This window comes from Corvus moneduloides, chromosome 1, assembly GCF_009650955.1.
Source record: "Corvus moneduloides isolate bCorMon1 chromosome 1, bCorMon1.pri, whole genome shotgun sequence".
NCBI classification, from domain to species: domain Eukaryota; kingdom Metazoa; phylum Chordata; class Aves; order Passeriformes; family Corvidae; genus Corvus; species Corvus moneduloides.
Window position 1 is genome coordinate 56,000,219 of NC_045476.1, and position 27,748 is coordinate 56,027,966.

Genomic DNA, 27,748 nt, shown 5'->3' on the forward strand with positions numbered 1-27,748 from the left:
TGCAAGGTTGAGAAGATACCAGGGATTTCTGATCTTACATCTTCAGAGGTTCAAGCCAGGTGAGCCCTGGATTATTGCATTTGCCAAGTATTTTGAAGTAATTCATACCTTCTGTGACTTTTTTTTAATCTTAAAAGATTAAATGTCAGCTATTTGTGGTTATGCTATCAAATTTTGAGCCCAAAATGTTTCTAAAATCTTTAGAGCAAAAATATCAACTCTTTGGTTTCAAACCACCTTCCTTTGCAAACAAGTTAGCTCCTGATTATGACAAAAATTAACAAATACAGCTTTACATAACACTGCAAAGCCTTTTAAAATGTTGTATTTGGAACTTCTGTTGGATTGTGGATTAAGTGGCATTTTAAGGGAACACAGCAGTGTATTGCTTCTGTTCTATGATACTTAATATGTGTTTTGGGCAGAAATAAAGCTCAGTTGTATAGTGAAACAGTGGGATTTGCTGATTTAATGGAAGCAACATGAAGATTTTTTTTTCTCCTGAATTTCAAGATTTTGTTATTTTTTTATAATCTGCTCTTAGGGAACAGATTCACCCTCTGTTACCTGGTTTACTGTTTTACTTAAGGCAATCCTGAAGCTGATAATGCAGTAGAATCTACTTTTTATTTTATCTGGGATAAGATAGTTACTTAGCTTGTGTAAAAGGCTGCAAAATAAGTATGTCTGTACTTAAGAAAGTATTTTAAAATATTCATTGAGGAAATTATTTCAAGGAGAAACTCTAGTCAAGTCTTGTACTCTTGCTCTGGGCAGAACCTTGGAACATCACTGCACCTGGTCTTTCACGCACACTTATTTTATTTAATTTTTAACTTCATGAAGACAAAATGTATATATTTGAGTATTATAGCGGTTTTCTCAGAATTAGACATCTAAAATAATTAGATCATTTTATGGACAGTGTTTTCATCTCTGGAAACAGTTGAACATCCTAACCCCAGCAGCAGCACTCGTGCCTGATGCTTCTAGAGCTGTTTCTGGAATGGCTTCCCTAAGCAGTATACTTCAGCATATGTTGGGCTCCATGCTTCACTGTTGAGTGCCCCAAAATTCTGAGCACTTTTCAGTTTTTGTAGTGGAAATAATAATTGCCAATTTAAAATAATTTGAATGAACAAACTGTGCCACAGTGGGGGAAGCTTTAGCAGATAGTTAAGGCTGAAATAGAATTTTTGACTTTTTTTTTTGTCTAATCAGGTTGAAGCTATTTCACAATCTCTAAGCAAAAATGATAGCCATCTACAAAACATCATTTCAGGACAGTGCTACAATTTTGTTTGTGTAAATGTAAGTAGTAAGGATGCATGCTTTTTAATTTGCACTTAAACTTATTAGTAGTGGTAAATAATTAAATATTTGAGTAATAAGTTGTTATTTTTGTCCTCATATGCTGTGTCCATTCTGATATTTGCTGTTTCTGATGTGCACTAAACTAGACCTTTGAGATACTGGTCTGTTCATTCTCCTCTGGTTCCACTCTTCTGTTGTTGTGTTGTTAACCAGCCATGAATGCTTAAACCATAGGGATAAAACTGGAAGTAGTTCAAAATTTCCTTTCATAGATGTTGTATTGAAGTGTATATTGTATTTTAAGGAGAGGCCTGTCATACATGTGGTCATCTAACTGTGCATTCATTGCTACCATGGTGTAAGGTAATGTTTCCCATTCGGGACATGTGCGTGCCATGTGATCTGTATCTGGGTCCTTGTATGGGAACAGGTTGGTTTTAGATGAACCATATCTGAGACCAATCTTAATCTTGTTTTTTTGTTTATATATATATATATGTATATAAAGGGTAATCTCGTTCTTTTTCAAACATCTATAACTTTGCCAGACAATGCCATTGCAGGTATATTAAAAACAAACAACTAACCAACCAAACCCCCCCAAAACCAGAAAAGTGAGATATATTCTTTTTTGGTAAATAACAGAACTTTGAATTCAATTTTTATGAGATAATTGTTGTTTTCAGTAATTCTAAACATTTGTTTTAATTTAGGATAAAAGGTGTGCCATTCAAGAAATCCAGGAACTAGTGGATATGTTGGAAAAATCAAATATTCCTCTCTTATATCCAGTTGTCCTTATTTCGGTAGGTAACTCCTGTAAGTTACTGTAGAAAGAATCTCATTAAATATTTTAAAATAACATTTAATACAAATATAAGCAATATTTAATATAAATATTTTTAAAGTTAGACTAGGTTTAAACTGCTGCTAACTCGGAATAAAATTTTAAGTTCAGACTGCAAATTGGTCTCTGAAAAAACTCATTTGCATTTCAACAAATGTACTGCATTCTGTCAGGAAACAAAGTGACACTAGCAAATGACAGTTAGTGATATATTTCTGTGGAAGGCTCATTGTGGCTGGCTGGTTGTACTGAACTGTTAGCTCCTGCCTTGGTGTTGTGCTCTGTCTCTGCTGGGGATGCTGTGAAGCATGTGCTGTGCTTGAATGCTCAGTTGAAACAGAATTAGGTGGCTTTATTTTTTTACGGCATGTGTGATCCTGAAGGCTGCACTGGTTTTGATACAGGCCAGGATGCTGTTGGCCTTCTTGGCCCCCTGGGCACAGCTCACTCGTGTTCAGCCAGTGTCAGCCAGCACCCCCAGGTCCTTCTCCATGGGTCACCTTTCCAGCCACTCTGCCCCAGCCTGTGGTGCTGGGTGCGGTTGTTGTGACCCAAATGTGGGACCTGGCACTTTGCCCTCTTGAACCTTATACCCTTGGCCTCAACCCATGTATCCAGCCTGTCCTGATCCTTCTGTAGAGCCAAACCTATCAACCTGCTATATCCTTACTTACTGTATGCTGTTCTCTTGGAGTGAGTTACTGTGATTCTATGAACATCAATATTTAGCACTTTTTTTCTAGACCACGTTTTTCCTTGACCCTGTTTCTGAGGAACTTCAGGGTAAAACTTTAATTTTACTGAATTATCAAAGATAAATTATTTCTGCCTTTCATAATCAGAGCAATTATATGTCTCCAATTCTGTTGGTCATTTACAAGGCCACTGGATGTTCAAAATGCCCTTTTCTGGACTGAAAATGTTTTCATTAGTCCTTTATCAAGAATATAAAAAACTATTTCTGTCTGTGTTGAATCTTGAGGGTGTGAAGATAAAGTTGAAATTGTTAATCAACTAGCTAATGCTAAGGTGTCAAAAGCACGCTTATTTTGTGCCCAGTTGGTAGCACTTTCTAGTCTGGACTTCAAATTAAATACTTTTTTAAATGTGATGCTAGGAATGTGAAAACTTTGGTTTAATAGTTGTAGCTGTAAATATTCTGGTCTTAATATCTCCTAAGAAATAGGTATGAATGTAAATAATTCTTACACAATCTCCCCATGAAACTTGAGTTTTGCCCCTGAGATACTAGACCTTGAAGTCTTTGTAGAACCCACAACCATTTTTAATGAAACTGTACTTGCTTGAACAGCCTGCAGCATGCACAAATTATTTAGGTGGACACCTTTTAAAATAGCCTTAGGAGAAAATGATACATTTAATCCCTTTACTATATTCCAGATCCATCAGTTGTTTCTGACAACTACTTGACATTTTCCAGAACTAGACAGTGGAAAAAAGTCTCATAACTAGGTGGAAACAGTTGCTAATATTTGAAAAACTGATAGAAATATATTTGTTAAAAGTATATTGCCTAATTGCACTTGGGCATCTGGTGCTACACTTTCATTTGATGGAAGTACCACACTATGTGTTAGAAATACCAGAATGGAAAAAAAGCAGATCTGGAAGGTATGTTTTCAGTGACTAAAGAATTAGCTTAACAAATCATTGTCCCATATTAATCACTGGGAAGTATTGAAGCCCTTTAGACTTCTGATCTCTAAAACTCATTACAGATGGTATCGGGGACAGAAATTTCCTTCAGCAGTCTTTAATTAAATTCAGTGTTGGGTGTCCTCTTCACTAAGGCTCATGAGTGGGATTTTCCTCAACTTTATTCTTTCCTATATGTTTTTTTAACATATTACCTGAATGAATTGTTCATGAACAGTGCTATAATACACTTTCTTTCAATGTAGAAGAACATATTAATATTTCTTGGACAAATGTGAATCAGAATTTTAAGCAGTATGATGACATTTAAATGCATAGGTCTTAGGTACCAGCTGTAAGGGAGACATTGTGTTTTTCTACTCTCAAAAGTAAAACTCTTTCTGGTAGTGAAGAATTGAAAGGATAAATGGGGAGAGCAACTAACTGCTTCCATTCTAAACTCATAACTAGGAACAGTCTAATGTAATTGGATTTGGGTAATTGAAAAGTTCTTGTCTATTCTTTGATTTCATGACAAAAATAATTTTTTCATAATAATCTGATAATTAAGAAAAAAAAGGGTTTTTTTCCTTCCAATAGTCATCTTCTTTAGTTGTAAAAATGACAGGTGTTGTTATTGTGCCAGATGCTCTGTTTAAGCAGCCCAGGGAGCATTGTTGCAATAAAAGGATGAGTTTGCAGTGGGCATAATGACTTCTGTCCAGAATCTCACCTGTCAGTTGCCACAGATTCAAAGTCTGTCCATTATCCTGGTTCCTGACTGGATTGTTTTGTGGCATCTGTAAGCTGAAGCACCAATTGGACTACTGTATCTGGACAAAGGGGAAGATTAATATTACAGAAGAAATAGGAAGCACAGAGGTAAACTTCAGTTATTTGTTTGCATCAAGCCAGTATCCTCTCCAGTTATGCTATAACCAGACAAATTGTGTTCTTATTCTGACGTTACTTTTTTGAGCAATACATTTTCATGTTTGTAGATGGTATGAATGGATTTGATTTTTATGTTGTTGCTTTGCTTAGGGTTAGAAAGAAAGGAATGCTAGTACTTCAGCTCCATTGTTACAATTATTTGCATTTTAGTACCAAAGTAAGTTTGAGAAAAATCTGTTTTTAAAGCTGTCAAAGAGGTTAATGGTAAGGAGGAGTTAGGTTAAGTTCTTTCAAATTAATAGGTTTTGTAATTTCTTGTAAATAGCTGTAAATGAGTAGTTCTTAGCCTTGTTTTGGGTAGAAAATAACAAAATAATGAGTATGTGTGAAAATTAATCTCTGCTGGCGTAGTAGAAGACAATAGCTTTGCTTCTGGTGAGTATGCATTTAGACAATAAACAGCTTTTTTAAGAAGTGTTGCAAGGGAAAATGCATGAGGACCTATTTTCTGTCAGTATAAATGGAACATAAAGTACAAAGAGAACTTGAAATAATTTTCCTAAGCACTGGTCTCTGGGGAGATCTCTATATCCCTGCCTCTGTGTAGTGGTCACAGGTAAGTTTTATGTGATGGAATCATTCAGCCAGGTGAATGTTTTTTCTCTCTTCTAGGGGTAAAGGTACTTCTACTACTAATAGATACTGAAACTTTATATGTAAAAATCATCATCCTTACTTTGATTTCTACAGATAATAGAAGCTTTGTAAGATAAATTGATTAAAATGTGCAACATGTAAGCCTTGGGAAAGGGTTGAGCTCTAGCTGATGTGTCCCTGGAAATACCAGTTACAGAATCACAGAATATTCTGAGTTGGAAGGGACCCACAAGGATCATTGAGTCCAACTCTTGGCCCTGCACAAGATACCCAGGAGAGAATTCATAGAATCATAGAATGTGCCAGGTTGGAAGGGACCCATCAGAATCATCAAGTCCCACTCCTGGCCCTCCACAGGACACCTCAAGAATCGCACCGTGTGCCTGAGAGTATTGTCCAAATGCTTCTTGAACTCAGTTCAGGTCCTGTAAGACCTGCCATGTTTCTGCAGCATCCCTGATGGAAATGAGACTTGCCTTTCCCTGCCCAAGAGCTCAGGACAGTCATATCCCTACCTTTTGAGGTAGTTTCTTCTTTTTAAACTTCAAGTGTTACCTTGAAATTAATCCCATTTAGGTAACTAATATGCTATACTGAAAGGATAGTAAATTTCCAATTAAACTTCAAAGAATTCAGTTCTGTCTTGAAAACCTTCAAGATGCAGCCTTAAGAAAGACACATGTATTCTACAGTCCTCTGGTAGTAAAAAAACCCAAACAAAACAAAACAAAACAACCTTGTGAAAGTTAGTCTAGAGCTTATAAAAGAATATTGTTTGTTTTCTAATTTAATTGAATATTTTTAAGATGGATGACATGTTCTGGCATATTGGTTTCTTTGTGCTTCTAAAAGAAATGGTTTTCATATCACTAAATGTATAAGTAAGTAGTGGAATTAAATAGTAATAGAAGCTATCTAAGAAAAGTCTTAAACCACTACAGTTAGTCTGTATTTTTGTGTGTGCTTAACACATAAAAATGAGATACTAAAAACCATCAGTCTAAAATGCTTCACTGTGGAAAAAGTGGATTTTGTTTTTTTCTCATTTGTTCTTTTGCAGGTGCACTTAGATATTTCAGAAAATAATTCTTTCAGCATTGGGATGGAAGACCTAACTATGATCAAGAAATTTGCAAGAGAAACTAAAAAGAAAAACATTTTGGTTTATGGTCTCCTTATCCAATGTAAGGTATGTAATTATCTTTCTGTGTGCAAATTATCTTCTTTTGCAATTTATGTGATTAATGATAGAATCTTCATTTAAAACAAAATCAAAGGGAAATATATATGACATGAAAAGGATTTTTTTGCGAAGATTCTTGCCTGTTCTTGTTCAAAATTCAGACAACCCTGTAGTTATAGACAAAAATGTAAGGTTTTTTGATTAGAGAGGAATAAATGGTAAATATTTTTTAGAAATGCATTAAAACATCAGGACCCTTTTTGCTTTTCTGCTTGGGAACTTGCTTTTTTCAGCATTAAAAAAAGAGAAAAATAGTGAAAGTACATTCAGTCAGTGGTTCTGCAGTATTTTATGTCCCTCATCAAAACAGAGTTTGGTACTCAGGTGACAGGAAGGGCATAGCATATAGGTGTTGAAACAGTGTCTGTAATAGCAGCAAATTGCCTCAGCTGGAGGCAAAAAGATTTAGTACTCCAACATCCTTTGTACTCACAAAAGCTATTTAAAAATAAACCATTTTGCCTGGGAAACATGTTCTGTCAACCAGAAGAGTGGGCTGCCTTGCCTCCAGTGCAGATATAGTTTTGCAGCTTCTTAACTCAGTCAACAGTGAAGGAAGAAGGAAGTTAGGTATTCAATGGAAATTTTAATAAAGAAAAATAAATGCAATCTTAACTGGGTTTTTTTCAGGTTGAATTATGTGTTTGGGTTTATATATAATTGATTAAATGTGGCTTTAGTTTTATATCTTTTTCCGGTATACCAAGCACTTGATTTTTCCCATCAAATTCTATTGCTTTATTAAGAGCTGGGAGTATCAATACCTATCAGTTTATGCTTTTATAGACTTTTAATGCCAACACAATATGAATATTGCTATTATATGGCATTAGTTTGTCACTTGTTTGTAAAACAGTGAAGGGGATACAACTGTTCAGTTTTCTTTCTGGTGCTATCAAACACCATTTTTTTTCAGGGTGAATTCTGACCTCCTTTGGTAAAAATAATTTGAATAACTATTGAAACGTAGCTCTGTCACCTTCTCATGGTAAAAAGTAACTCTTCAAATATTGCTTTAGTTTAACTGCAGTTTTTGCCTTTTAGACTTCATTGTGTTTATATGATTTTATATGCAAGTGAATCAAATAGATATATGTGGATATGTTAGTAAAGCTAACTGGAAGAAAACAAAATCTTTTACAATCTTTAGTGGATTTTGATGGGCATGGCACCAAGACATTTTAATATTAACAGGCATGTATAAGAGCAGTATGAGATCTGAGTGGGAATTCTTGGTCTGTGATGATAAGAGAATTGCACCAGACTGCTGCCTCCATTTTTTGAAAATAAAAAGCTAGAATCATTATGTCATAGAGAGTTACCACTTATTAGCATGGAAAAAGTCTTAAACAGAGTAAAACACTTCGCAAAGTAAACTATTTCTAGCTGTCTTGTTTTAAAATGGATTTAAAACGTGTTGCTGCTCACAAAGACAAGGATATAGTCTTGAGTTCCTGCTTGTCAGTATTTGATAGATAACAAAAGAATAGGTTCTACAGATAGTTTGTATATATGTGATATATGTATCAAGTTTACTTTTGGCTGCAGATCTGTATAGAACGTAATTGTTTCTAGGTGAAGACCTATGGAAAGCCTCGACGTACGAATCCAGAAATTACGTAACCCAAAATTTATTGTTGGTCTGGGTGGGTCTGAGAGACTGTGAACAAAAGCAATTTGTTACATGTAAAGACATCTTTAAAACAGTCTCTTTTTGTTTAATCTTAAGTCCAAAGCATGATTTGAGAGTCATCCAGGTATTTTACTTCTAGTACAAGCCGTTAATAGGTGAACCTGTAGGTGACTGCCATGCTTGAGGATGGAATTTCATATAGGCATGATGGGGAGTCCAGAAGTAGAAACACAAAAAACACCTGTACTAGTGCAGGATAGCCTATTGTTGCAATAACTTCTGTCACTATGCTTTCTAGAAGTCCCAGAAAGCTATAGTTTATTTCAGGAAAAGAGTGATGACAGGTTACTTCATGGAGCTTTCCTCTAGCTGACAGGTTTATATCATCACTATCAAACATACACGGTTGATAGATGCACATTTAGGAATTTAAAAAAAAAAGGGAATTTATTGAGACACATGGCCATGGTACAATTCAGATGAAATTATATTATGTTTAGAAGGGTTATATATTGTGTGTGAGGATATGTTGATATAAAAGAATATGGGGGTAGCCTTTCAGATTTTCCATTAGAAAAGCAAATTTGTTGAAATAAATATTTTTTGAAAATATAACTTTTTTTTATATATATTCTGGAAGTGGAAATTAAATGCTTTTGGAACCAAGGAGTTCGGTTTTGATGGTATTGGAGGAGCTGTGAAGCCCTAAGGAAGAAGTATGAATCTTTATTTTAATTTCTTAAATGCAGTGTTTGTTTAGTATTTAGAAAAAGATATCAAGTATTTTTATGACTATCCGATACACCAAGAAGCTAATCAGGAGAATTAAAGGAAAAGGCTTTAATGTGCTGTATATGTGACCTGTTTTTACTTTTCATTTGCTCAAAACAAGTGCATGTTCACAGCTGGTACACAAACAGTTATTTCTCTTGTAAACATCATGCATAGAATACCACATTACCGATACTGATGTATAGATTGGATCCACTTCATAAAACCTCCTGTTTGCATCCTGAAAATACTGTTAATTTAAATCTCACTTATGAAATAATTTTTTTTCTTTTCTAAAACAGTTCTGCAATATTAGAAATGGTTTATGTGTTCAAAGTACAAAGGGGAAAAGAGTATTCAGTATGCAGAGTCTGAACTTATGGAATTAGTTTTTGAGGATTTTTCAGATAATTTGAAGGAAATAGCTGATAAGCAAGGTGAATTAAAAATAGGGAGAAAGGTCCATTTTTTAATAGAAGATATTACTGGCATGTGTTGATGAAAAGGTTAGTAAAATTCCAACTCTTTAATTTAGTGAGAAGTTCCCCTTGAAAATAGCAATGACTGGCATGGTATTATTATATATTAAAATAAGACTCTTTATTTTAATAATAGTCTAGTGGGATGTAGTGGAAAAAGCAAATTCAGGATATTAGGAGGAAAACCTATAAAAAGAAGCCAAATTATTCTTAAATAAACAAAGTTTTACTTAAAAGGAGTCTTAAGAACTCCTAAAAACCCAAAGAATATGAAAGGTAATGTCAAATCATTGCATCCATGCAGGGCTGGAAATATATTAGAAGTACTGATTTATATCATTGGAGCCACAAGATTTGAGAGGACACCTCAGCTGCATGTTGTTCTATATTCTGAGCAATGGAGTAATACTGAAAATGGGCCTTGATCTCACACACACACGTTATTATCTTTAAACATATTCTAGGTAGTGAATGGCCTTATGCTTGGATATGACAGTAATGTTTAAAAAACCCCCCATTTTCTCTATTTACTGCTCTTCTCCCTTTAAAAATAATAATAATAATAATAATAATTTCTTATGACTGAATTGCAAAAAATAATCAGCACACATAAAAAGAGAATATAAGCAACATTTCCTAGCATGGGAGTTCAAATTCAACAGCTTGTAAAGGTTACAGGAATAAAATCTTGGTCTGTAGGTTTCAGTAATAACTTCCTTACTCTTCACAGGGAGTAAAAAGGAACAGTAATCATCAAAAATAAAGCACATTTAGATGAACACAGGAAGCCACAGAAAGCTTTAAAATAAGAAAGTAACACTAGTATATCTTGGTTATAGAACTGTATTAATTTAAAATACTTCAGAGAAGCAGTGACAGAATGTTGTGTCAGAGCAGCAAATATGTGCTAAGGCTTGCCAAGGCTAAGGTGAGCCTAAGTACTTTAGCCTCTGAAACTTCTATTTGGTTAAGATAAAGGAACTATTCACTGACAGCCAGAAAAATCACAGTACGTACACTAAAAAGAGCCAAATGATGCAATAGAAAAATTGTTATGAAGCTGTTTGAAACTAAAAGGAACCTGAACTGTGGGTGATTTCTTATGCGAACATACAGGACACTTATTGTAGCCTTAAAGAGTTTTTGAAGACAAGAGGCCCATCTGCAGTGTGGTTGATCACTCAAGAAATACTTAGTGTGCTAGAAGTGTTTTATGTCTGACTTGGTAAACCCCAAAGGTAAACATTTATGATTTCTTTTTCATCAAAGATCCCTTAAAATAGTATTATGGGTAAACATGAAGGCAGTGTTTCTCAAAAGAGGGAACACACCCCTCAATGGGGTAATCCGCAAAGTAGAAGGTGGTTTGGCAACCAGTTGTGAGATAATGAGCCTAGGGGCCAAATGAAGTAAAATCACAAAATAAAACTTTGGAAACTCATTAAAAATGAAAAGGTTCTGCCCTACATGACCCCTGCATGCTTCTTAATTCACTTAATAATCAGCATAGAATTGGTCAAATGGTTGCAATCTGATTAAAATGATTGGGATGCTGCCTGGAAATCTCACCTTTCTCAAGATAACATATTTTTATTTCAGCTGCAGTGACATAATAGATTGTCATGAATCTGGAAACGTACATTTATTTGTAGAAATCCTTAAGATCAAGTAATTACTGTTTAGTATTTTCAAGAGGCAGAAGTTGAACTTTTAAATATCATGATCCTATGGACTATTCACTCTTTCAAGGAAAATGGTTCAAATTGTGTGATGAGCCAGAGTGATCTGGTTTCCACTGAGTTTGGGACAAAGAGGGAAACCAAATCCATTTGAAACTTTCTATATGGATAGCCTCATAGAAATCAGAATCTGTGGGTCTCTTAATACAAACTCATAGCCAGTCATTCACCAGAAAAACCAGAGACTGGTATTTATGGAGGCTGGACACATTTTTATCCTTAATTATTAGTACTATCTGCAATCAGCCATGAATGCATATTTTGCAATAAGTAGAACTGACATGATGAAAAAGATTTACAAACATGGATTTGTAAAATAAAACTACGAATAACTACAGGAACTGCAAATAGTACAGTCTTAAAACACAGATTTAGTCACACACACTGTTTGTAACAACTGCCTGTTAGCATAAGATATTTCTATAACTTTTACATATTAGTAACAAATCTGTTTGAAAGTCCTCCTAAGATTTCTGTCAATTAAACATTTATATTACTTAACTACAGAAAATCAGTTTTAAATTTAGTGTTTGAAAGACAGAAATCTGAGTACTTCCAAAGAAATACATTGGTGTGTGAGTGGTTTTTTTAAGCTATGTAATATATACAGAAATGATAAACAAGCCTGGTGGCTTTGTATTTTGAACTGAAATCTAGTTGATCAAACTAGCCTTTCGCGTCTGTTTTGTACCATTCAGAGGATGTCAAGAAATTAAAAAAGAGCATGTCTCTGGCACAGTAGTCAATTAAGAAATGTATTCGTTCAAATATTACCAAAATGTTTCTTAAGCTTTGAGCTTTGAATCAGGAAGGGTCATAAACACAGAACTTTGCAGCCTCACTTTTGCTTGCAATGCTCTTGTGCATCACATTGTGGGAAGCACGGCTGCTTGGCTGTGCTGCTGCTCATTTTAGTAGATATCCTGAAGCTTGATACTGGGTAATATTGATCAACAAATTGGGATTGCTGTTCTTCTATTTCAGAGTTTTAGTGTGTCTACCTGGAATGCATGCATACGTGCTCTTTTTATTTTCTCGCTCATTTTCTCTTGCCACCTTTCTCTGTTCTCATTTCCCCTCAAGTCTTCTGCCTCTTCTAGCCAAAACAGGTAAAATACCAGAGGATTTTCTACAGATTTGCCACTCTTCTAAAAGCAGTCAAATGAAGCATTTCCACAAACTAATTTCTTAGTGCAGTGCCAAATTCCTGGTCTGAGGAAGATGGGCTTTTAAGAAGAATAATTGGTAACCTTTTGGGCTTTCATTAAATAACTGTGTAGGTTTTTATCAGAGAAAGGTCAGAAAGTTGCTCAATTTGTCTCTGCTATTACAAGTTCTAGGAGTTTAACGAGCTGCACAGAAAACAATGAGGTTAATATTTTATGCCTTTTACACATGACCTTTTTAGACTTGTTTCAGCTATTGAACTTATAATTGGAGAAACCAGAGTTCTTCCATCAACTTGTCAGCCAAAATGATTAAGGCATGTAGACATGTCTTAAAAGTCGTGACTTCATAAAATGGCTTTTAAATATCCTTCCTTTTATACCTCAGTTCAGCCATTCTGACAATGTTAGTCAATAAAGGTTGCTAGTTGTTTCTTTTGTGGATATTTTAATTGTATAAAACATATTACTCTAAAATAGCTTCGTAGTATGGACTGGAATTTTGGGGAGCAAGTGGATTTAAGGTGAAATACCAAACTTTCTAGTGGAAAGGAAAATATGTGATATACAATATGGCAACTTAGAAAAGTATGTTGGTATTAATTATTCTGGATGCTTTATTTTCATAGGAAATAAACATTGAATTGGAACCATTTGCAAAAACAAATGCTATGAGGATCAAATCTGAGTTTTATCTTCAAATCTGATAGTATGAGTTATTCTGATTTTTATTTCTTATTAAAGCTTTGATGTTGACCTGCTATCTCTTAATGGAAACATAAACATTTAAGATGAAAGGATTTTGACACAAAATTTTGTTTGCAAACAAATGGCTTTTAACTTATTTTTCCATTGCTAGCTTGCCTGACAGAAACCTCTGAAGTTCCCTGCATCTGTTTAAGGATAGTTGCACTTTTTAGTGCTGCAATTCTCCACTTAAAGCAATGTTTGTGCTCCTTTTACTGTCTAAGCTGGGCATCAAAAATTAGTCTTCTCACTTGGCTTCCATGCTGTCCCCCAGAGGCATCGTTTAGCAGGTAACTAAAATACCTATAGTGCAGAATACATCTGACTTTTCTGGCTTAGATCTGATTACATAAGACAATAATAACAAAGAAGATTACTAAAGTTGTTCTGTTTGCTTAAGAGGCATTTTGAAAATGTTAGCAGCTTGCTGTTGTGTTAGTTTTCTAATGAGCTTTTGTATTTTCAATGCACTTTTTCAATTAAAAACATGGCTGAAATTTTTCAGATAACTTTTTCCAGTTTCGATGCGAAGTTTGGTTTTATAGTGAAAATATGCAAAGTTTGTAGCAAATTTTCATCACTGTGTTGGACCAGGAAAACTTAGGAAGTTCTTCAGCCATTTAAACAGAAAAGGAAAATCCCTTCGAGCTGTACATTGTAGTGACTGTAACCATTCTATGGCTTTTGCTGCAGTCCTTGTGGTGTGGTAATTCTTAAAATTTGTGCAGCAGAGGCACTGACTATCAACTCTATATTGGGAGTATTAATTTCCTCTTTTATCCTCTCCTGCTATATACTAGCAGAAGTCAAGTAATGCAGCCTTAGGCTAACTTTGGGGGATTTCTTTAGAAGGGCTGGAAGAGCTGTGGTTGGGGTTTTAGTATTTGAGATACTAAGCCCCAGATCTTATTTGTTGCTTATGTCTGATTGTTCAGTGAAAGTCATCCATTATGGATCATACCCAGTGCTTAAGTATATAAAAATAATATGTGATACTACACTTCATGGCAAAGGCTCTATAAGGTCAAGAATGAGAAATGCCCCTTATTCTCCAGCCTGTGCACTGCCATCAGATACCAGTGACACCCTGTATATCCTAGTAGCTCCTTTGTGCACTTGAACCTCTTTCAGATTTGTCACCCATCTCCTCTGGAGGTATCTGTCCTGATACATCCCAGGTGTGGGTTTCTCTGCCGTGGGATTTATTATGCTGCAGTATGTCGCCATCAAAGGTGGCCATAAAGGACCAGAACAGTTTATCTACGTCATTGTCTTGTGTCCAACAGTAGCTGTAAGGAAATGCCTAGGAGAGAATCAGATCAGGGCAAGCTATATATAGCACGCCTAAATTTTCTCCTTATACTCAGTAATTGCTAACTTAAGTATTTCCTGAGCCAGAGAGGTTGTCTGTGGAAGTATTAGCCCTGATGGGTTTCTGTTCCTTGCTCTTGTCTTCTGAGATCTGTGTAAACTTTTAGCGTCCACTGTGTCCCCTAATGAACAACTATATAGACTAAAAAACAAAGAGGTGGTTAAGTGGTGTCCTAAGCACAGGGGCTTGCTTCTGGTCTGCTGAGTTCTCATCATTTAAAATTTGAAGTACAGGTGAATTGGTTTACATTCACTTGCATTCAACTTCATTTATAATTTTATTGTCTAGTTACTCATTTTATAATGATCTTCCTGCATTCAAAGCCAGTCAGCCGCTGCCCTAATGAGCTTCATATCATAAGCAAACTCATATTATTACTTACTATTTTTTCCAATTTGTTTATGAATATGTTGAACAACATAGATACTATAACAAATCCCACCTGAACTATGTGGATTCTGTTCTGAGGACTAAGCATTTACTCCTACCCACTCTACTTTGTCTTTTGAGCAAGGCTTTATTCCTGGCAGGTCTTCTGTCTTATGTCCTGGAACCTTAGTTTTCTTAAAAACCTTTGGGGAGGAATTTTGTTGGATGTCTTGGAAATCCCAGTAAATTCAATCAACTGTCCCCCATTCCTTTGAAGAAATACAGTAAGAATGCACATTCAAGCTTAAAAACAAATACATGTTGACTTTATCATCGTCTTAACTTGATCTCTGCAATTAATCTTAAGTATTTATTTAATTCTTAAATTATAATTTGTTAAATTGTCTGGCACAGAGTTACGGCTTTCTATTCTGTAGTTCACTGTATCTTTTCAGAATTTTTTTGTTTTAAATTGGAAATTATTACCACACTGTTGTGCCTACTAAGGCCATTTTTAAACTAGAGATGATGCACACCACTAGGAATGTGTTGCTTCTCTTCATTAATGACAAGACCAGAACAATCACAGTGCATTCTGCTGCTGGCTTGTGGTTGCTGAGGGCTATTTATTTTTTAACATTCAAAGATAACAGGAGCAAATCTCATGGCATCTTCATCTCACTAATGTTAAGTTTCTAAACATTTCAGCTGACTTTCATCTAAATATGTTTTGAAACATCTGAATATGAAAATATGTTCATATCTCAAGATGCAGAGTGTTTGAAGTTAGATTAAACTGTTTCTCTTAAAACATGGAAATGCATGGATTGAGGCTTAACACAAGTCAGAGAAAGATCATAGAAAAACTCCACTGGGTAGTGATTTTCATCTGAATTTTGTTGTGAAGTATTTCCTGGAAGTTATTTTCCAGTCGAATACTTGGATTGAATAAAAGTGGAAAATGTCACCATTATAGATTTTCCAGCATTTTCAGTCTGAACTCATTAAATTTGATTTTAAGACATTCTTTGAGGAGTTGCTTTCCTAAGCCAATTTTTATTCATCCTCCTAACTAATATTTTAACCATATTCCAAGCCTTACAGTGTACTTTCTCACGAGGTCAGAGGTCATAGCTTCTACTGAGCATCAGGGCCCATTACTTCGCAATGTACTTACATAAATCTGCTTGATTTATAACTGTTTTGATCTTTGAAGTTTTTACCAAGCAGAATATTTTAAAAACTGAGATTGTTTACATTTGAGTTTTATTCAACCTGTGTGGTACTGGCAGCAGCACGAATGCACATTTTTGGCAGAGCCTCTGCCTTCAACTTTTTCCTTGACTCAGTCTTTCCATTTTTATGCAGCTGTGAGCTCAAGTGTCTTTCACTTGTGTATTTAATTCCAGTGTTCTGTGCTTAAATTTAGCAGACCAGGTGTTGAATTTTGTAGGAAATTTTTAGCAAATGATACAAAAGATGAGGATGATGTGTGATTTCTACTTAAACAACAGCAGTATAATGAAGTATGCTGTGTAAGCCTGACTGCACACCAACTTTTATGGTCACTTGCTCCCAGAACTGTGCAATTTTAGATGCCTCTCCCTGTCCTGTGAGGTCTTTCATTATTCAAAATGAGGTAAAATGCCTTCAGAACTTTCCTTCAAATAGGTCAGATATCATTTCCATAGTTCAGCTTTTTATTTTTGTCCTCAAAATGTGCTCTATGCTTGCCATGTTCAAGGCACAAAGATTCTTCCATGGAATTATGGTATAAGTATGTTTATGAGCTCATGGAGTTCATAAACCAAAATGGTTGGTGGTATCAAAAGGGACAGCATGTGCCTCTTCCTCTGAAGTAGCGAGTGAACTTCCTCTCTCTTTTGACTCTGCTTTTGGAAGTGGAGGGGGTGTTAGTTCCTTCTGTAAAAGTTAAATTTCTTCTTTCAAGGACTTGAAAGGGTCAGGGTGAAGCTCCATTTCTTGTGCAGACTCCTGTTCATGTGCAGCTTTTCCTCATTTTGTAGATAATAAATTTCAATTAGAACATTTTCCCTCCTCTGCGAGATGTATATGAATATAGCAACATAACTTTTGGAGATTTAAGTCCTTGTTATATTTACCATGGGAAAACTGGGTGAAATATGATGCAGTTACCCAGACTAGAGATAAAACATCCTGAATTCTGCTTCTTAAAAGTAACTGAGGAGAAGTCTGACATTCCATATTAAAACTGAAGCAAAGGTATTCATGTTTCAGAATTTGCATTTATTTCATGGATTTTTAAAAATCATCCATACAATGCTGCAGATGCTTATGTTAGTCAGGACTGTAACTTTTATTTTTCTTCCTGATTAATAATTAACACACTGATATGAAAATGGCCTAAAAATAATTACATTTCTGCAAAGAGACTGAAATATTGAGGATCTGCAGTTAACATTGCTGATTTTGATTTTTCAGAACCTGTTCAACACTGGTTGGTGTGAAAGGGCTAGTTACCCAAAAATTTGTATGGAAAAGGTTTCCAGTGAAAAGTTTTTATTCAGAGTATTCTCAAATTATGCAAGCAGAGATGATGAGTTTGTTATTGACAAAATGTTTTATGTTGAGAACATTCCTTAAGCATTGTGTTATCCATCAGGAAAGAAAGAAAAGTAATATTATTAGACTCCTTTTAGGGGATTGGAGCCTAAACAGGGAGATACTTTAGGATAGGAAAGGATTTTGTGATGTATTTGTGACATATTTGTCTTCAAACTGCTTGCCCATTTTGTTATGCTGTACTGCATGTGCATCTTTAGGAGAAACTTATTGTATCAGCCAATATTTTATCACATGAACATTTTCAGGAACACAAAGGGAGGTAAGGCAGAGTATTAATGTTCAATATATGATGTAGTAAATTCGTATATGGGTGTTTGGTCCTGTAGGAGAATGGGATGTAAATGAAACTCTAAACAGAGCATGGTTCTAGGTCAGTCATCATGGGAGACCCATGTAAGGCTGTGGGTCAGTTTCAGATCCCACCCTTCATCTCTGGCCAGGCAGGTTTGTTCTGACAGAAACCATGGCTTCAATTGTATGCATAAGAGTAGATGATCAGTTATAATTACTCTGATACTGTGATGGGTGTGCAGTTTAAGAGCTCTCTACTTTGAATGAGCAAAGTTGAAGGTTCAGTGAGACTAACTGTGCTTTAACTAGTAGATATGCTCAGAGAGCTGCAGTCTGTGACTGATACCTGCTTGTACCGAGAATAAACCTTCAGCAGGTTTAAAACTGACATTTCTGCAACATGTCCTAACTGCTTAATTGGTTAGAGTTTACTGGTGAAAACCTACTTCTGAACAACAATCTCTGCTCGGTATTAGATGTGTGCTAAATTTAAAGCAGAATTTTGTCAGTGCCTTAGGTATTGACTCAGGTTTTATAGGTAATTTACTCTGATGTGTCTTGCAATAGTGTAGCTCAAGAGTAAATTCAAGCCCATTCCCATAAAGTCATAACAAATCCTTGTTTAAAAGTTATGCTGAAACTGACAGTACTGCTTCTGTGCCCTCTACACTCTTCTTATGAAAATAATTTAAACTAGGATTTCTCTAGAAGAAGTAGCATGGAGAGCTAATTTTTTATGGAATTACATGTTTTCTGCATGTGCTGTTTCTAAATCTTTTGGAGGGGAGAAGAGTCTGCTTTGTTTTTGAACTTCAAAATGTTTTGGGGTGATTTACTGCACTCTGAAGTTCCATTAAGCATGTTTGTTTGTATGTCAAAATTCCACTTACTAAAGTTTACTCCAAACCCAATTTTAAGTAGTTAGCTGTTACTAAATAAGAGCTAACCATGCATTTACATCCAGTTGATGTAAGATTTTCCTGATTAACTTACTAGTGACTCTTACTGGCATGTTCAGATTTTACTTAGATTTTGCAATAAATAGAAATTTTGGACAAGGTAACAGCTAACTGTAGGTGCAGCCTCTTAGCTTTTCAACATTCTACTAAAGCTTAGGTGACTTTTTTGCAGTTTGTTTAGTTTTTTTCCCCTGATGATAGAGAAAAATGCATTTTACTGCCTAGAATCAGCCAACAAATGTTAATTATGATCTTTCTAGGACTTATTGAATAACTGGCCTAGTGAACTCAGATGATTTCCTCATTTTCCTTAATTCCTTAACTGACTGATCAAAGTTTTGCTACAAGGTACCTTGCCACCCCGCTTTTCAGGCATGAATTGGAAAAACCCGTCTTTCTACGCTAAACAATTCAATCTCTTTGCTGAAATAGTAGAGTGAGAGTGGGGATGAAATTTAGAGGTGTAAGAAAATAGCTGCTGAAAGTTTTCATAGGCAGGTTGTGTGTCAGACACAGCAATAGCAAAGATAAGTTGTTAGTTCTGTCAGCTGTACTACTGCATTTGTTGTAAACAGGGTTTGCATTTCTAGTGGAAGGGCCAGCGTGGTTTCATGTGCCAGCAACTCCTTGTAGCCATGTCTGTAAGCACTTGAAACTGATGTTTCTAAAAGAGGTGGGTTTGAATGTTTGGTGCTGAACAAAACCACTGGCTAGTAGTGTTTCTTTTTCTTCATACATAGAAAAATAGGAATTAAGTGACAGAAAAAATGATCATTCAGCTCCTTCATTCTACATGCAAGATTATTCTTTTAAGCAAACGTTGTCTTTGCCTTCCTTTTGTATTGGTTTTAGTGACTTTATCCATCTTGCCTACTTGATAAAGCTCATCTGAAACATGCATTTGTGCTCTATACCCATCTATTTCAGCTTTTCACTGCTTGGCAAACATTGTTATGTAATTAACTCCGTATATTTTTCCTCTTCCAATTTTTTCTGGTATAAATTAGGCCATTCTCCCCTTCTATTTGGCAAGGGCATATTTTGTACTAATTGATATTACAGCATTAAGAGAAACTCCTTAGAGACTCACTGGCTCTGTGCCTAATTACCCCCTACATATTCTTGGTTAAGTGGGACATGAGCAACATCTTTTTGAACACAGAGACATATAGAAATGTTCAGGGTTATTATTTAAAGGCAACTGCCCAAATAATAGTAATATCTTTTTTTGTAAGTCAGGATCTTTCTTCATGTTGTCTTTTGAAAATAATGTTCACTCTTGCCTCAAATCAAAGATCACCACAAACTAAAGTGCTACAACAGGGCAGAGCTAAGATAGGTTTTTCTTTACAGAAAAAGAGAGTGGGAAATTTATTCTAAAGAGTTTTTTCTTAAAAGCTGTGAAGCGCTGTTGAAACCATCAAGGGTTGGTTTTGTTTTGTTTTTTTTTCCCAAGATTCTGTATCAATATTCCATTTTGCTAGAAGCAGTACAGCTGTGTTTAAGAGAGTATTTGCCAGTATAATTAAGGATATGAAGGATCAGATTCACTTGGGATGGGAACACTGGTCAGAGGGCCTTGGAGTGCTAATTTATAGCATAAGCTTGCACCAAATTGTGCCAAAATGGAAATCATACTCAGTGTCCACCCTAAAACATCTCTAAATAATTTGAGGCAGCATCAGTTTAATATGAAATGGAGTGTTTGCACATGGTTCTTGACATTGTTCCCATACTGAAGTAGAGCAACAAGTTTAATTTTTATCCTAGGGCAAGTGCTTTGCAGAAAAAGCTGTCTGTATCCTGATAATGTAGCAATGGTGTCTCCTTGCTGATGTTTTTCAGCCAAAGAACACAGGCATTCAAGTGTACAGGCAAAAGTGATGTTATTGCAGAGAAGCCCTAGTAACTTTAACAGTTTTTAACTGAAGGGGTGTTTTTTAGATTAAATAAAAAAAGTTTTTTACACAGGGTGGTGAAACACTGGCACGGGTTGCCCAGAACCCAGAATCATTCACAGTCAGGTTGGACAGGGCTCTGAGAAATCTGATCTAGTTGAAGATGTCCTGACTCATTGCAGGGGGGTTGGATTAGATGGCTGTTCCGGTTTGGCCAAATTTAGAAATGTATATATACTCTAAGAGAAGGCACAACCACCCCTCCCCCCACCAGGTTCGGGAAAAAAAATAAATTTTCCTCGAAGGAAAGTGAAGAAGATAAAACTATTTATTTAACAAGCACACGGGAAAGGAAAATAATGTTAAATGGTAAAATCTTTCGCTGTAGAGGAAAAACCTGGGAAAGTGTTCGAGTCCTCCCTTTGGTCTCCTCGGAGCTGGGGCTTGGCCCAGGGCCAGGCCCTCTGTGCCCGGTGGAAAGTCCTCCCGATGTGCTCTGATGTTACAGCAATCAGGCAGTCCAGTAGAAAAGGGAGAAAATCCGAAATTCCAGAGAAGGAAAAGTTCAGCTCTCAGCCTCTCTCCAGAGAACAAGGAACTGGAACAAAACTGGCCAAAAGCTGACTGGAAAAAAAACTGCCAGCCGGGTGCTTCCTCGCTCCCCCCTGCCCCAGCTGGAAAAAAAAACCTGCTATCTTTATGTGACCTTGAACAAGTTTCAAACTGCTTTGAGAAAGTTTTGCTCAGTTTTTTCTTCCCCCTCTCAGGCTCAGTTCAGAGGCATAGAAAGGCCAATAATTAATTTCTGGGCATAGGCAGCGATATGGGATACACATCATAAGGTCACCCCAAGACATTCCACCCCTTATCCCATATTGTTGGCTCAATGCCCAAACTAAGATATTCTAATTCTCCACACACATTAATACATATGTAAATATATATATATAGCTATGTACAAACAGTGACAGTGACAATCAGCAAGCAGGGGTATACTGGCATTTCACACTACAGGTGGTTTTCACATAACAATCAGATCTCCCTGTGGTACACAACGTGTTGTGCCATCTTTCTGCATTACCCACCATGTGCAACCAGGTCCCTGAGCAAAGACAACCCCACGGATGGGTTTGTCTGTACTCGGGGCAGAATTTATCCACACAGTCTTTCCTAACAGACCTCTGACATGCACTACTGGGACCTTATCTCCATCTGTTGTATGCAGGGATTCAGATTGGGCTGGACCAGCTCTATTGGTAGAACCTCGGGTGTTAACTAACCAGGTGGCCTTTGCTAGATTCTGTTCCCAATTTTTGAAAGTTCCCCCACCCAGTGCCTTCAAAGTGGTTTTCAACAATCCATTGCACCGTTCCACTTTGCCTGCAGCTGGTGCATGGTAAGGGATGTGGTACACCCACTCTATGCCATGTTCTCTAGCCCAGGTATTAATAAGGCTGTTCTTAAAATGAGTCCCATTGTCAGACTCGATTCTCTCAGGGGTGCCATGCCTCCAAAGGACTTGCTTTTCAAGGCCCAGGATGGTGTTCCGGGCAGTAGCGTGAGGCACAGGGTAGGTCTCCAGCCATCCAGTGGTGGCTTCTACCATTGTGAGCACATAGCGCTTGCCTTGGCGGGTTTGAGGCAGTGTGATGTAATCAATCTGCCAGGCCTCTCCATACTTGTATTTGGACCATCGCCCACCGTACCACAGGGGCTTCACCCGCTTGGCCTGCTTGATCGCAGCGCATGTCTCACAGTCATGGATAACCTGGGAGATACTGTCCATGGTTAGATCCACCCCTCGGTCTCGTGCTCACTTATAGGTGGCATCTCTGCCCTGATGACCTGAGGCATCATGGGCCCATCGAGCTAGGAACAACTCTCCCTTGTGTTTCCAGTCCAAGTCTACCTGTGACACTTCTATCTTTGCAGCCTGATCTACCTGCTTGTTGTTTTGGTGCTCCTCATTAGCCCTACTCTTGGGGACGTGAGCATCTACATGGCGGACTCTCACAACCAGCTTTCTTACTCGGGCAGCGATGTTTTTCCACTCTGCAGCAGCCCAGATTGGTTTTCCCCTACGCTGCCAATTAGCTTTTTCCCACTTTTCTAACCATCCCCACAGAGCATTGGCTACCATCCATGAATCAGTGTAGAGGTAGAGCTTTGGCCACTTCTCCCTTTCAGCAATGTCCAGGGCTAGTTGAACAGCTTTGAGTTCAGCGAGTTGGCTTGATCCACCTTCTCCTTCAGTAGCTTCTGCAACCCGTCGTGTGGGGCTCCATACGGCTGCTTTCCACTTTCGTTTCATCCCTACGATGCGACAAGAACCATCGGTGAAAAGAGCGTAGCGTGTGTCTTCTGATGGCAGTTGGTTGTACGGTGGAGCTTCTTCAGCACGTTTCACTTGTTCTTCATCAGCAAGACCAAAGTTTTCACCTTCAGGCCAGTTGGTAATTATTTCCAAAATCCCAGGGCGATTCAGTTTTCCGATTCGGGCGCGCTGTGTGATGAGAGCAATCCATTTGCTCCATGTGGCATTGGTGGCATGGTGGGTAGAGGGAACCTCTGCTTTGAACATCCACCCCAGCACCGGTAGTCGTGGTGCCAGGAGGAGTTGTGCCTCAGTGCCAATTACCTCTGAGACGGCTTGGATTCCTTCATAGGCTGCCAAGATCTCCTTTTCTGTTGGGGTGTAGTTGGCCTCAGACCCTCTGTAGCTTCGGCTCCAGAATCCCAGTGGTCGACCTCGAGTCTCACCAGGCACCTTCTGCCAGAGGCTCCAGGACAGGCCATGGCTTCCGGCTGCAGAATAGAGCACGTTCTTCACTTCGGGTCCTGTCCTGACTGGGCCAAGGGCTACCGCATGAGCGATTTCCTGCTTGATTTGGGCAAAAGCTTGTTGCTGTTCAGGGCCCCAATGGAAATCGTTCTTCTTGCGGGTAACCAGGTAAAGAGGACTCACAATCTGGCTGTACTCGGGAATGTGCATCCTCCAGAAACCTATAGCGCCTAGGAAAGCTTGTGTTTCCTTCTTGTTGGTTGGTGGAGACATTACTGTGATCTTATTGATGACCTCAGTGGGAATCTGACGCCGTCCATCTTGCCATTTCACTCCCAGGAACTGGATCTCTCGGGCAGGTCCCTTGACTTTGCTCTTCTTAATGGCGAAACCAGCTTCCAGGAGAATCCGGATAACTTTCTCTCCTTTCTCAAACACTTCTGTTGCAGTGTTCCCCCACACAATGATGTCATCAATGTACTGCAAATGTTCTGGAGCCTCACCCTTTTCTAGTGCAGTCTGGATCAGTCCATGACAGATGGTGGGACTGTGCTTCCACCCCTGGGGCAGTCGGTTCCAGGTGTACTGCACGCCCCTCCAGGTGAAGGCAAACTGAGGCCTGCACTCTGCTGCCAGAGGAATGGAGAAAAATGCATTGGCAATGTCAATAGTGGCGTACCACTTCACTGCTTTGGACTCCAGCTCATACTGGAGCTCCAACATGTCCGGCACAGCAGCGCTCAGCGGTGGAGTCACTTCATTCAGGGCACGATAGTCCACAGTCAATCTCCATTCTCCTTCCGATTTGCGCACAGGCCAGATGGGGCTGTTGAAGGGTGAGTGGGTCTTGCTGACCACCCCTTGGGTCTCCAGCTCACGGATCATCTTGTGGATGGGAATCACAGCATCTCGAGTTGTCCGGTACTGTCGGCGATGCACTGTCGAGGTAGCAATTGGTACTCTTTGTTCTTCTACCTTCAGAAGGCCGACTGCAGACGGGTTCTCTGATAGCCCAGGCAAAGCGTTCAATTGCTTAATGCCCTCTGCCTCCACAGCAGCTATTCCAAAAGCCCACCTGAGTCCCTTTGGGTCTCTAAAATACCCGTTCCGGAGAAAGTCTATGCCCAAAATGCACGGGGCCTCTGGGCCAGTCACAATGAGATGTCTCTTCCACTCATTTCCAGTCAGGCTCACCTCAGCTTCCACCAAGGTCAAATTTTGTGATCCACCTGTTACACCAGAGATAGAAACAGATTCTACCCCCACATGCTGCGATGGAATTATTGTACACTGCGCACCAGTGTCAACCAAGGCATCATATTTTTGTGGTTCTGATGTACCAGGCCAACGAATCCACACAGTCCAAAAAACACGGTTTTCCCTGACCTCTACCTGGCTAGAGGCAGGGCCCCTCTATGCCTGGTTATCCTTCTTTCCCTGGGCCTGTATCTTAGAGGTTCCTTCATGGGAATTGGACATGCCGTCGTCTTTTCCATCATTTCCGGCAATTTGGCTACAGGCAACTGGAGCTACTTCCTTTTTGGTAGATCCTCCTTTCTGAGACTTGCGCTCCTTCAATTCACTCACTCGTGCTGCCAGAGCAGACGTGGCTTGTCCACCCCACTTCCTCATGTTTTCCCCACTGTCACACAGGAAATTCCACAGCTCACTTCGTGGGATGTACCTTCTCTCTGGGGAACGTCCGCGGAGAAGGCACTCTTTAATCTCCTGGAGATTCTTTTCTATCTTATCTTCCATTTTCTGCATACGTGTTTCCACAGCTGCAATTCTTGCATGTGTTGGGCCATGCACAGAGTCTGCATATGCTCGGAGCTTCACTGCCATATCTTTCACAGTCTCATTTGCACCGTAGTCTGGTTTCATTATTGCTAAAGCAGAAGCGTATTCTGGTGGCCCAAGCTGTATGAGTTTTCGCCACATGTATGGAATAACTCTGGCCCGGTCTGGACTCCTCAATCCTGGGTCATGTGTGAAGACAACCTCCACCACCCCTAGTTCTCTCAGGCGTTGGATCCCTTGTTCTATGGTCTTCCACGGGGTTTGCTGCATGTAGAGATCATCTCCACACATATATCTTTCCATCACGCCTGTCAAAACTCGTCTCCAGAGACTGGTAGAGTTAGCCTCCCTTTTCATCTCTTGGTCGATCACTGGATCTTGTGACAGGGATCCCAAATGCCTCGCTTCAGCACCGTCCAGCATCACATCATCACCTGCCGCATCCCAAATACGGACCATCCAACTTATTATGGATTCATCGGACCGTCGGGTGTAATCCTTTCTTAGGCTGTGAAGGTCCTTTATGGACATGGACTCAGTAATGGTTTCTGTGCCTGAGTCCGCTGGTGGTTTTGAGGTTCCTTCCCCTGCATCTTTTGAGGTTCCTTCCCCTGCATCATCATCATCTTTCACTGGGCAATCAGTTTTGGTTGTGTGCTTTTTCCTCGTGACAGGAGCCACTGTCAGTGGCTTAGACTCTCTATCTGTTTTGGGCTGGCTCTCTGGTTTATCTGCAGCCTGAGTGACTGGGGTGTCTGCAGGCTTTGCTGATTGATCTTCCTGCCTCTCTACCTTTACTTGCTGCTGCAGTGTGCGATAGGCATATGCCAAAGCCCAACATATTGCAAGGAGCTTGTTCTCATTAGAATTGTCATTGTATCTCTCTTTCAGATATTTTCCCACCTCAGCTGGTTTCTGAATTTGTTCAGATGGGAAATCCCAAACTATCGGGTCAGAGAATTTCTTTAGGGTTTGGCCGATGTCCTCCCATTCCCCACACCACTCAGGATTTTCCACCTCTGGGTCAGGTGTCTCAGCAGTCACCCTGGAAATCTGAGCTCTTATTCTAGAGAAGCTGTGAATCATATAGAGGAAGATTACCAGATTAAATACCAGGAGGGTGGTCTCTTTAACATCCAGGGGATACTGAACATTCTCAAAAGATAACCTATCAAATTTAAAGGGAAGGGAAACCCCATCTCCTCCTCCTCTAACAATCTGGGTGCAATTACTAATAAATTCCCAAAACAGGCTACTGAAGCTAGGACTGGGGTTAGGACGGAGAAACCACTTATCATACACATGTCGAACAGCTGCCTGTACCTCTATCAACTTCTTATAAATCATTATCACTGAGCACAGCAAAATAGAAATCCTGATTCGTCTCCCTTCTCTGTAAAATTTACATATCAAGGACAAGATTGGAGCAAGTTGTGGATAGGCAAACAACCCTAGGGACCAAAAAAGCACCAGTACCTCAATGAAGCCTAAGGACCAGAAAGACATGAGTACATCGAGCCAGAGAGACATTATGAACTCAACCAGCATGGTGACTACTTTACTCCAACACAGAATAAGTAAATTCAACCCAAAATGTAATTAGCACAAGTTTTTCACTTTCCTTCGAGCCCCACGTTGGGCGCCACTAAATTTGTTCCGGTTTGGCCAAATTTAGAAATGTATATATACTCTGAGAGAAGGCACAACCACCCCTCCCCCCACCAGGTTCGGGAAAAAAAATAAATTTTCCTCGAAGGAAAGTGAAGAAGATAAAACTATTTATTTAACAAGCACACGGGAAAGGAAAATAATGTTAAATGGTAAAATCTTTCGCTGTAGAGGAAAAACCTGGGAAAGTGTTCGAGTCCTCCCTTTGGTCTCCTCGGAGCTGGGGCTTGGCCCAGGGCCAGGCCCTCTGTGCCCGGTGGAAAGTCCTCCCGATGTGCTCTGATGTTACAGCAATCAGGCAGTCCAGTAGAAAAGGGAGAAAATCCGAAATTCCAGAGAAGGAAAAGTTCAGCTCTCAGCCTCTCTCCAGAGAACAAGGAACTGGAACAAAACTGGCCAAAAGCTGACTGGAAAAAAAACTGCCAGCCGGGTGCTTCCTCGCTCCCCCCTGCCCCAGCTGGAAAAAAAAACCTGCTATCTTTATGTGACCTTGAACAAGTTTCAAACTGCTTTGAGAAAGTTTTGCTCAGTTTTTTCTTCCCCCTCTCAGGCTCAGTTCAGAGGCATAGAAAGGCCAATAATTAATTTCTGGGCATAGGCAGCGATATGGGATACACATCATAAGGTCACCCCAAGACAATGGCCTTTAGAGGTGCCTCCCACTCAAACCATGCTGTGGTCCTATGATTGTGTACTTTGGTATTGGGCTTAGCTAGTACACTCTAATGGTACTGGTCCGATGGCTCTTTTTGTTCCTATGATTTTATCACTGGTAGCAGCATGATTGTTACTTCTACAAGCTTTAGTAAGCACCGTAAATTGATATCCTTACAAGTTGTGTTTACTCTAAATTCAT

At 38.7% G+C, this 27,748-nt stretch overlaps 1 protein-coding gene across 1 annotated transcript in view; it reads left to right on the forward strand.

The window, feature by feature from the left end:
• The window catches only part of CRPPA (CDP-L-ribitol pyrophosphorylase A), a 117,894-nt gene that overhangs the window by 57,158 nt on the left and 32,988 nt on the right, over positions 1–27,748 (forward strand). Inside the window, 3 exon segments of the mRNA XM_032110568.1 lie at positions 1,222–1,311; positions 2,028–2,120; positions 6,429–6,557. Coding sequence (XP_031966459.1) covers positions 1,222–1,311; positions 2,028–2,120; positions 6,429–6,557 — 312 coding nt within the window.